Source organism: Pongo abelii, chromosome 22, assembly GCF_028885655.2.
Source record: "Pongo abelii isolate AG06213 chromosome 22, NHGRI_mPonAbe1-v2.0_pri, whole genome shotgun sequence".
Taxonomy (NCBI): Eukaryota; Metazoa; Chordata; class Mammalia; order Primates; family Hominidae; genus Pongo; species Pongo abelii.
The window spans coordinates 43,860,632-43,872,621 of record NC_072007.2 but is presented as its reverse complement, the minus strand read 5'-3'; the positions used below and the strand labels follow the sequence as shown (position 1 = coordinate 43,872,621).

Below are 11,990 nucleotides of genomic sequence, written 5' to 3'. Positions count from 1 at the left end.
TCGGGTTTTGGCACGCTCCAGAGTCAACATCACTGGAATAATCCATTTAAGAATGAAAACAAATTCTGTCTAGCTTACCTCAGTTAGTTCTTCTATAGTAGCTCCTCCTGACTTTTTAGCAACTTTCTCTTCTATAGTAGGTGGAGGTGCAGGCTTTAGGTTTGGTGGTAAAGGGACACCAGCCTTAGCACACATGGCAGCTGCATTAGCTTTGGCTATTTCAAGTAATTGAGCCTTATCTGTAAGAAGAAAAATACAAGCTGCAGTTTTCCTAAAAGGCCGTACATTTTGTATTACCAAAAGTCTAACATACTAACAAAACTAAAGGCATCCTAGATCCATCGAAGAACTTGGGTATCTAATAAAAAAGAAGAAGAAAAGGAAAAAACTATAGGCATCAATATTCTGCTCTAAGTTACAGCTATGATCAAACCACTGGCTCAAAGTTTTTAAGCAGTGGCCTCATTCAGGGAATTAAGTCCACATAGTGAGCTTCCCATTAGAATATTACAATAGGTTACTACACAACTATAATGATCGCCCTACTACACACTCTAAGATATAAACCTGCCAAAGCCAATTTCATTTCACAAAATTATCATGACCTTACTCTCCTTCTAATCTGACACCTTAAATCACTCTTTGAGCCCCAGTTCAAGTGCCACCTTTTTTTTTTTTTTTTTTTGAGACAGAGTCTCACTCTGTCGCCTAGGCTGCAGTGCAGTGGCGCCATCTTGGCTCACTGCAACTTCCACCTCCCGGGTTCAAGTGATTCTCCTGTCTCAGCCTCCTGAGTAGCTGGGACTACAGGCGCATGCCACCACACCTGGCTAATTTTTTGTATTTTTAGTAGAGATGGGGTTTCTCCATGTTGGCCAGGCTGGTCTCGAACTCCTGACCTCAGGTGATCCACCCGCCTCGGCCTCCCAAAGTGCTGGGATTACAAGCATGAGCCACCGTGCCCAGCCAAAGTGCCACCTCTTCTAACAAGCTGTCATTAAGTCAGAATTAACATTCCTTTTCCCATTGTGTTCCTAAAGTACCTCACCTCTATCAGTATTATAGTAATCACATTCTGTCTAGTAATCACATTCTGTCCTTTCTAGACAGTGTTACTATAAGAGAGACATATATGCATTTTACCCATGTCTCCTCCACCAACTTGCAATCACTTGAGGAATTACATACTGTTCCTCTGGTGTGAATAAAAAAGAACTCAGAAAACTTCTGTTGAACTGAATGAAGATTCTCCCTTTTTACTCTTAACCTCTTCTTCTTTAGACAATCCTGGCCTAGAAATGTCCAGTATACTGGGATAAGGATAAATTATCCATATTTATTGTAGGTAATCATGCATATCGATCAAGTTTTAATCACCTCTGCACACTAAAAATCAGGGGAAATTACAACAGTTATTTTTAAAGTAAAGCAGAACAGGTTATTAAAAATCACACTGATCTAAAATATTTAACTTTATTTAGCTAGTATCACCTACCCAATTAAATAACCTCCACATGCAAAATTCCCTACTCACTTCCATTACCAACTATATCAATTAGAATTCCTTCACCGACATTTAACAGTCCTATCATGCCATTTTAAGATACGTTAACTTTTTTAAAAAGGAACATTGTAATTTTAGGCTTAGTTGCAAGGATGTATGTTAGAACACATACAATAACAATCTGAGCATATACTTAGCTTGTTTTTAATTTAGCTAGAGTTCTACATCTGCTTCTGCTTTCCATTTTTAGCTATGGCAAGATAACTGAAACAAAATAAAACACTCAAGTATGGAAACACCTTGGTTCTATTATACTCCGAAACAGGACTTTTTAACTCTAATTATAATACACTGATCCCCAGTATTTCCTAAATATAGTACCATGTAATAATAAAAACTTAAAGACAGAAATATTTATCCTAAACCAGTAACTAAATATTTCACTTAAGATCAGAAAAAATTAAGGTTTAAAACATTTTCTACTACCATCCCATTAAATTTTAAAATGACTCACCCAAATCTGTCAGACGTTTGGGGGATCTGCCTCGTTCAGAAGACCTGGATCTTTTACGACGGATGGGAGATCGGCTAAACCTTCTTCTTAAGGGTGTTCTTGATCGCCTTAATCTGACTGGTGAGATACTGAAGCTTCGTCTTCTTACCACAGACCTTGATCTTCTCCGGCGGCTTGGGGTGCGGCTCCGACGGCTAGGGGTGCGGCTCCGGCGGCTGGGGGTGCGGCTGCGGCGGCTGGGGGTGCGGCTGCGGCGGCTGGGGGTGCGGCTCCGGCGGCTTGGGGAAATGCTAAAGCTCCTTCTTCTACCCACAGATCTAGACCTTCGTCGACGACTTGGAGTATGACTCCGACTCCGACGACTTGGGGTTCGACTTCGAGCTCTAACTGTCTTTCGGTTATCCCTGGAGCTTGATCTTTTTCTTTTTCTTTCCCTAGACTTGGATCTGTGCTTTGGAGATCTTTTGCGCTTCTCTTTTGATACAGATCGTCTTCCTCTAGACTTTGATCTTGATCTGCTGCTCCTCCTCCTGCGTCTTGAACGTGACCGTGAACGTGTCTGAGAGCGATGAGACTTGGACTTAGATGATCTCTTCCTTGCCCTAGAACGAGATTCACTGGTACGCTTGCGTGATTTGTGTTCAGAAGATTTGGAACGCTTACTTCGAGATCTTAATGAAGAGTCTCTTTTCTTCTCTTTCTCCCCCTTATCACGGTTCTTATTTTTCTTGCTTTTTTCATGAGTGTCCTTAACTTTTACAAAAATTTCATAATCGTCTTTTTCCTCTGAAGACGACTCTGAAGCTCTTTCTGGCATACTGCTTACAACCGGGCTGGCAGCAGATTTGTCACGTCCAACATCACTTGCAAGTAAAGGTCCTTCAATGCCAGCTCTAAGGCTTGTAAGACGTTCCATGTCCTTAGGAAGTAACGGTCTCACTAAATCTGCTTCATTAATATCCTCAATATTGGCAGAAAATCCTGAATCAGACAGTGTCTCTTTAGGAGGGGGAGGTACTTCTTTTTCTCCTCCACTACTTTCTTTAGGGCTGAGCAGAGCTGCTAATGTTTGGTCACTCTCTTTTACAGGTAATGGTTCTTCTGTATCCTTACTAACAAGGTTATTATTAGACGGTAAATCAAGATGGATATCTTTAGCAGGCAAAGGCCCTTCAATGTCAGCTTCACTACCACCACTAGGACTGGTGGAAATTACCATGTCATGCTCAGTATCTTGAGTAGTTAAAGATACATCAACATCATATTTATTAACTGAACTGAGAGTAGATGCTGTGATAAATTCTATACCCTTACTAGTTCCTGTTGCATCAGGTTCCAGAGCAAGAGGACCAGTAGAAGATACAGTTTCTCCTGCATCAGCTTCACTAACACCAGCGTAGGTATCCAATACTGTGCACTGTTTAGTCTCACTGGTGGGCAAAATTTTCTCTTCACCAATTTCCCCAACAGGACTAGTACCAGCAGCACACACTGTATTATGTTCCATCTCTTTAGCAATTAAATGATTATTTATATTAAGGTCTATATTTATACCATGTTCACTTTCGTAAGAGTCACTTTTCAGGTGTCCCTCAGCATGTGGCTCTTCACCTGAATGCAATGCAATCTCCTGCATGCCAATCTCTGGAGCAAGATTTTGATCACCAGAGGATAGATTAATTCCTTTCATAACATGTGATGACATGATACTAGATTCCAGTATCATTGGTGTGGACTCTATAGCCACCTCAGTTGGTATTACTTGAGTCTGCTCTGAGACTGTGACAGCAGGCTCTGAAACTGTCACAGTAGATTCCTGGACAGAAACAGATGGTTCTGAAACAATCATAGAAGGTTGAAGGACTGACATCGCTGGTTCCAGGACAGGCACAGAAGGCTCCAGTGCAGAAACAACTGGCACAGGAATGGTAACATAGTCTGGCTCAGCCACAACAGGAGGCTCCGGGACAGTCACAACTGAAGGCTCCAGGACAGTTACAGTCGAAGACTCCAGGACGGTCACAGTCGAAGACTCCAGGACGGTCACAGCCGAAGACTCCAGGACAGCCATAGCCGAAGACTCTGGGGCAGCCATGGCTGGCGGCTCCAGAATGCTCTCCGCCAGCACTGGAGTAGTTACTGCTGGAACCAACAAGGATGTAGATACCTCTGAGGCAACATGTCCTGAGGCTCTCATGGAATCAAATGTTTCTGCTGCCTCTGACATAACAGGAGGCTCTGATGCTAACACAGTTGGTTCAACTGGCATCACGGGAGTTTCAGATACCATACAAGTCACTGGTCTCTCTGGAACAACTTCATGTTCTTCTGCTACTACTGCAGACTCTACAGGTGTTGACGTAATTGAAGATTCTGGCTCTGGCGGTGGTTCTGGAACAGTCACAGCAGCCTCTGATACTAAAACTGAGGGATCTGATGCTGACACTGAATAATCAGTAGGCACTGCTGAAGGCTGTGAAATCTCACTTTGACTCACAGGAGGCTCAGGCTGCGATACAGACTCTTCAGATGGTAATGATGGCACCTCTGTAGGCCAAGTATTTTCAGCTGTTAATGCTGACTGCTCAGTGGGCAATGCTGGACCCTCTGGTGGTTCCTCAGGAGGCAATGGTGGTGTCATTGGTGGCTCCTCAGGTGGCAATGGTGGCATTGTTGGGGGCTCTTCAGGAGGCAAAGGTGGCACCATATATGCCTCTGTATATGTGTCAGTGTAAGAATCGGTGTAAGAATCAGCAGCCATAGACATCATTGAACGATCAGCAGTATAAGATGACATCATAGATCGGTCAGCTGCAGAGTACGATGACATCATAGACCGGTCAGCAGCAGAGTATGATGACATCATAGACCGGTCGGCACCCATGGACATCATAGATCGATCAGCCATTGGGGACATCATGGAGCGTTCATAAGCTGACATCATAGAGCGTTCATAAGCTGACATCATAGAGCGCTCAGCCATAGGGGACATCATAGAGCGCTCGTAGGCTGACATCATAGAGCGCTCGTAGGCTGACATCATAGAGCGTTCAGCCATAGGGGACATCATAGACCGCTCATAAGACATCATAGAGCGTTCGTAAGATGACATCATGGAACGTTCTGCAGCATAGGACATCATCATAGAACGTCTAGATGCTAACATCAGGGGTCTAGGTGCTAACCTATATGGCCTGGGTGCTATTCTATAGGACCTGGGTGCTATCCTATAGGGTCTAGGTGACATCCTATAGGGATCAGGAGTTAGTCTGTAGGGATCATGGCCTAATCTATAAGGGTCTTGTCCTAACCTGTAAGCATCATGACCTAATCTATAGGGGTCATGGCCCAACCTATAGGGATCCTGAGCTAACCTGTAAGGATCCTGAGCTAACCTATAGGGATCAGGAGATTTTGAACCCAACATAGCAGAATCTTGGGTACTAGACGCTAACATCTGGGCATCCATGGTACCAGACGCTAACATCTGAGCATCCATGGTGCCAGAAGCTAACATTTGAGAGTCCATAGTGCCAGATGCTAACATCTGGGAATCCATTGAGCTAGTTGCTAACATCTGGGAGTCCATGGTGCTGGTTGCTAACATCTGAGAATCCATGGTGCTGGTTGCTAACATCTGGGAGTCCATGGAGCTGGTTGCTAACATCTGGGAGTCCATGGAGCTGGTTGCTAACATCTGGGAGTCCATGGAGCTGGTTGCTAACATCTGGGAGTCCATGGAACTGGTTGCTAACATCTGGGAGTCCATAGTGCTAGTTGCTAACATCTGGGAGTCCATGGAGCTAGTTGCTAACATCTGGGAGTCCATGGTACTAGTTGCTAACATCTGGGAGTCCATGGTGCTAGACGCTAACATCTGGGAGTCCATGGTGTTGGATGCTAGCATCTGGGAGTCCATGGTGTTGGACGCTAGCATTTGGGAGTCCATGGTGTTGGATGCTAATATATGGGTCTCCATGGTGTTAGAAGCTAATATATGGGATTCTGGGGCCATCAAGGGATCCACTCCTACTGTTACAGAAGTCTCCCCCACTAATGTAGTAGGCAGCTCCTGTGCTACCGTATTATAGGATTCCAGCGCTGTCGTCGAGGGCACCTCCAGGGACTGCGACACGGTCATCGTTGACAGCTCCGATGTTGTCACCACAGACTGAACAGAGATCTCCAGCGCCACAGTTGCCACAGGCTGCCCAGGCAACTCTGGCGCCCCAGGCTGCCCTGGCAACTCCAGCACCCCTGTTGCCAGAGGCTGCCCCAAAAGCTCCAGTGCTCCAGCTGCCCCAGACTGCCCCGAGAACTCCAGTGCCCCAGCTGCCATGAGCGGCCCAGGCAACTCTAGTGCCCCAGTTGCCACAGGCTGCCCCGACAACTCCAGTGCCCTAGTTGCCGAAGGCAGCCCTGGCAACTCTGGCACCCCAGTCACCGAAGGCTGCCCCGGCAACTCCAGCGCTGTCGTTGCCACTGGCTGTCCTGGCAACTCCAGCACCATCGTTGCCTCAGGCTGCCCCAGCAACCCTGTTGCCGTTGTCACCTCAGGATGCCCAGGATGTTCCACCGTTGTCATCCCCACAGGCTGCTCCAACTCTGTCGTCGTCACAGGTTGTTCGGTCAACTCCATTGCTACTGTTACCGCAGGCTGCTCTGGCAACTCTACTGCTGCTGTCACCAAAGGCAGCCCTGGCAACTCCTGTGCCATCACAGGTGGCTCTGGTACCTCCTGTGGTGGCTCCAACCCCATGGATGGTGCTGGAAGCCCTGGCAATTCCTGCGACAACTGTGGCACTGGTGTCACAGAGGGCCCCGGCAACTCAGGCACTGCTGTCGCAGGGGGCCCTAGCAACTCAGGCACTGGGGTAGAAAGGGGCCCTGGCAACTCCGGCACCGGGGTAGCAGAGGGCCCAGGTAACTCCAGCACTGGAGTCACAGGGGGCCCCTGCAACTCCGGCATGGAGGTCGCAGGTGGCCCCGGCAACTCCATCGCTGAGGCCACCGACGACTCCTGCAGCTCCAACGCTGTGGTCTTAGGCAGCTCCGGCAACTCCTGCGGTCTTGTCATGGATGAATCTGCAATCTCCGATGGTACGTCTACAGGCTGCTCTGGCAATCTTAGCGCTTCAATTGGAGATGACTCTGGAAAATCCATTGTTGTTGATGTGCTTGGCTCAGGGTACACCTCAGTAGGTGTCTCTGATGATACCACAAGGGTTTCTGAAGGCTCTAACACTTTTGCTACTGGGGGCTCTACCAACATGATCTTTGATGGCTCTGGAGATGTGCTCTCCACAGATTTCAGCAGAGACTTCATCTGATACTCCACTGACATTGTTACAACTGGCTCAGATGACTTCAACACCACTGTTGTAATAGGCACTGGTGCTGTTGCAAAGGAATCCAGAATCTTTGTCATGGATGGTTCTGGCATTACTGCCACAGACTGCTCTGACTGCTCTGAGATTACTGATGTAGATGCAACTGACAGTTCTGCAGTTTTTGTAGCTGGCTTCAGAGTTTCTAAGATGTGTGGCTCTGATACCTCCATTGATACTACAGGAGGTTCTAGCACAACTGCAGGAGATTCATTGGTCTCAGATAGGCCAAATGCTCTTGTAGGAAGCTCCAGCGCCATAGCTGAAGGTTCAGAATCAAACTTTAAAAAGGAATCAGATTCTAAATCTATGTTCCCATCATCATGAGATTTCGTCTTTGACTCAGATTCTTCTGGCTGTCTTTTATATTTTTTTTCCTTTTCTTTCTTCTTTTTCTTCTTTTTGTTTTTGTGCTTTTTATGCTTCTTCGACTTTTTAGTGGGAATTTCATCAGTAGGATCTGTTTGTACAGATACGCATCTACTTTTTCTGGAGGCCTCTTTCAAGTCTGAAAGTAATAGAAATTAATTTTGTCAGACATTCCCCAAAGTAGAGTTAGATTAAATCATATAAACCCATATTTACATTCCATGTTAAAACACCATAGTACAGGCCAAGTACAGTGGCTCACGTCTGTAATCTTCGCACTCTGAGAGGCTAAGGCAGATGGATCACGAGGTCAGGAGTTCAAAACCAGCCTGGCCAGCATGGTGAAACCCCGTCTCTACTAAAAATATAAAAATTAGCCGGGCATGGTGATGCGCACCTGTAGTCCCAGCTATTTGGGAGGCTGAGGCGGGAGAATCACTTGAACCCAGTAGGTGGAGATTGCAGTGAGCTGAAATTGCACCACTGTACTCCAGCCTGGGCAACAGAGCAAGACTGTGTCTCAAAAAAAAAAAAAAAAACCCCCACAGTATAACACCTCACGTTAAATTAAAAGTTACCAAATAAACTACTTTTCATAAAACAGTTAACCTGGAGACTACTACTTTTCTGATAATTCTTTCCACAACTAATGCCTGGGTTAAAAATAAATTATTAGTATAACACCAAAACTTACTTCGAATTACATTAAGATATGTTTCACTAAATTCTATTAAAATAATTATTTCCTCCAGCTCTCAAATCATAGCAAAATTACTTTTAAACTACTTTTGTCACTGAATATATTTCATGTTATTAGTTGTTACAGTTTCTATTAAAAATACCCACATAATATAATTTTTGCGATTATTAACCCTTGTTTATACAGGAAGCAACATGGCACTGGCTCTGGAACAGACTGCCACTTTTGAATCCTCAATCAATTCATCACTTACTAGGTTAATGGTCTTGGCCAAATTACTGACACACTTGTGTCTTCTAGAGTTAAAGGATAAAGTGAGTTAAAACATGCAAAGTACATCAAACAATGCCTGGCACAGAATAAGCTTTCAACAAAGGTCAGTGATTGCTTCTACAGAGTATAAAAATATCTTAACAACAAATACAAAATATTCATAGAGAACTCAAATTTTACCTTATCATGCCTATGTTACATTCTAATAAAAATAACATTTTCCCCCAATACTATTCTGAAACCACTAATAAATAACTTTTTACATGTTTCTATTTTAGAAAAGAATACTGATTTTAGAGAGGAAATTCTTAGCCTTAATTTATAACTTAAGAAGGTTTGAATTTACATATCCTAAAGAGGGAACATTTTCCCCCAATACTATTCTAAAACCACTAATAAATAACTTTTTAAAGGTTTCTATTTTAGAAAAGAATACTGATTTTAGAGAGGAAATTCTTAGTCCTTAATTTACAACTTAAGAAGGTTTGAATTTACATACCCTAAAGAGATGGGAGTATTCAACTTTAACAACCAGATGGGAGTTATTTACTCTAATGCCAATATCAAATTAGATAAATCTTAGGGATCCCAAAAAAAGCTCATCAGAAATCTGAGCCATTAAGACTACAGAAAAAAGGCCGGGCACTGTAGCTCACGCCTGTAATCCCAGCACTTTGGGAGGCCAAGACGTGTGGATCACGAGGTCAGGAGATCCGAGACCATCCTGGCTAACACGGTGAAACCCCGTCTCTACTAAAAAAAAAAAAAAATACAAAAAATTAGCCGGGCGTGGTGGCGTGCGCCTGTAGTCCCAGCTACTCTGGAGGCTGAGGCAGGAGAATGGCGTGAACCCAGGAGGCGGAGCTTGCAGTCAGCCGAGATCACGCCACTGCACTCCAGTCTGGGCGTCAGAGCGAGACTCTGTCTCCAAAAAAAAAGACTACAGAAAAAAATAAATCAACACTTGACATACGCCAAAGCAAAACTTACCATTTTCTATTAATTGTTTCATAATACAAAATGTTAGATAAGTTATACTTCAATCAAGGTTGTTAGAGCCATGAATCTAAGCATAAAGTCTGTGAGAGTCATGAATCTAAGCACAAAGTTCCCCCCAAAAAAGAGGACAAACCAACCATATTACAAACTTGATTCCAGAACTAAGTCAAGGTAATGACTGTTATTTTTGTGGCTAAATCCTTCATTTCTAAACATCAATTAATCAATTCCAAAAACGCTAAATATTCAAGCAATGATTCCTCTCCATCCACTGCAATTTAAGTGGGATGGATGTTTTTACACAACTGTTTAATAAAAATCCATACTCAAATTCCTGATACTGAGAAACTAAATCAAGCCGGGCGCGGTGGCTCACGCCTGTAATCCCAGCACTTTGGGAGGCCGAGGCGGGCGGATCACGAGGTCAAGAGATCAAGACCACGCTGGCCAACACGGTGAAACCTCGTCTCTACTAAAAATACAAAAAAAAATTAGCCGGGCATGGCGGCACATGCCTGTAATCCCAGCTACTTGGGAGGCTGAGGCAGGAGAATCACTTGAACCCAGGAGGCGGAGGTTGCGGTGAGCTGAGATCGCACCATTGCACTCCAGCCCGGGCAAAAAGAGTGAAACTGTCTCAAAAAAAAAGAAAACAAACTGAATCAAATAAACTGAAACTAAGTCAAAAATAAAAATTATATTCTACCAGCAGAGTAAACAAGTACATCAATGTTTGTTTTTCAGTGGAAGTATGGAGAATTTAAACAAGAAAATCTTCGTTAAATCAATTAAACAAAAGCTTAAATTTACTGAAATTTTTATTTATTTATTTTTTTTGAGATGGAGTTTCATTCTTGTCGCCCAGGCTGGAGTGCAATGGTGCAATCTCAGCGCACTGCAACCTTCACCTCCTGGGTTCATGCAATTCTCCTGCCTCAGCTTCCCAAGTAGCTGGGATTACAGGCACCCACCACCACACCCGGCTAATTTTTGTATTTTTAGTGGAGATGAGGTTTCTCCATGTTGACCAGGTTGGTCTGGAACTCCTGACCTCAGGTGATCCACCCACCTCAGCCTCCCAAAGTGCTGGGATTACAGGCGTGAGCCATCGCACCCAGCCTGAAGTTTTTAATTTAATAAATATCTTAAATACTGAGGTCAAAAACTAATATTAACCTTCAAATTTCAAAAAAATCTTAAAAGAAAATTTTTGAGACAGTTAATTATCTCCAACTTACCTGGCTTATATCGTAGTTCTGTATCTAAGACCCCAGAAAGTACTTCTTCTATCTTCTGCACTATTTCTTCATTTGGTAGACTCCTGGCAGAGGCAGCTGCATCACCCGCCTGGTTTCCTTCAATGGGTGTGTTTGTTTCACCATTCAGCTGGCCTTCATTCCTTCCACTTGACATGAAAAGTTATCGAAATTCATTAATATTTTGTCATACCATTAATAAAAAAAAAATCCAATTAATTACAATAATCGTATGTTGAACTGAATGTCAGACGTTTTACCTTTTTCCTATTTTAGATATTCACCACTAATAATGCTTCCTTAACATGATCTACTTATATTTTGGACATTTCATTTTTATACAATTAAAGTTTTCAGAACTATGAAAATTAAGAAAAAATATTTAAAACAGGTTTCTAAGTACACTCTTTGTTAAACAAAATAATTTCAGAAATCTAACTTTAGGCTTTTGGGTTACCCACATATTTCTCTCAGGGGAGAAAAATTAATAAGAGCCCAGTCACAAATCGAAAGAAAAACATGTGGCCTAACATTATGGTAGAAACCATGGCTACATTAAAGCCACATCTGTGCATAAATCACAATCACCATCAATAGTATCAAGGAACACAAAAGTTAGCCACAGGCACACTGAATAAAAAGGGTAACCTATAACCTCTGTCCAGGCTTACATTGTTACTGAAATGCCACTGAACTTAAAAAGGAAAATAATTTATGTAATTTTTACACAATTATCAAGAACTCTGGTTTATAAAACTCACATAAAACAAGTAGCATTTACACCAACAGTAAAAGGATAGATGGCTTAACACATGTTCCATTCACAGGGCCAGAGAAATTTTTAAATAGGTAAGAACATATCATTCGCCCAGTAATTTTTACTATTTTCGTGTGAATTTGCAAAATTTTGAAAAATCAAATAATTTCAGCAACAGTTTGATTTTAACTTCAATTTTAGCTAAATGAAAACATATCAATTATGCTCCAC

At 43.1% G+C, this 11,990-nt stretch overlaps 1 protein-coding gene across 5 annotated transcripts in view; it reads right to left on the bottom strand.

Annotated features, from left to right (window-relative positions):
• SON (SON DNA and RNA binding protein) overlaps window positions 1-11,990 on the bottom strand; it is a 33,916-nt gene that overhangs the window by 19,436 nt on the left and 2,490 nt on the right. For all 5 annotated transcript variants that reach the window (XM_054542777.2, XM_054542776.2, XM_063720817.1 and 2 more), the window contains exons 2-4: window positions 10,985-11,151; window positions 2,019-7,913; window positions 79-239 (exon numbers count right to left, since the gene is read on the bottom strand). In XM_054542777.2, the coding sequence (XP_054398752.2) occupies window positions 79-239; window positions 2,019-7,913; window positions 10,985-11,151 (6,223 nt within the window). The remainder of the gene's footprint in view (window positions 1-78; window positions 240-2,018; window positions 7,914-10,984; window positions 11,152-11,990) is intronic.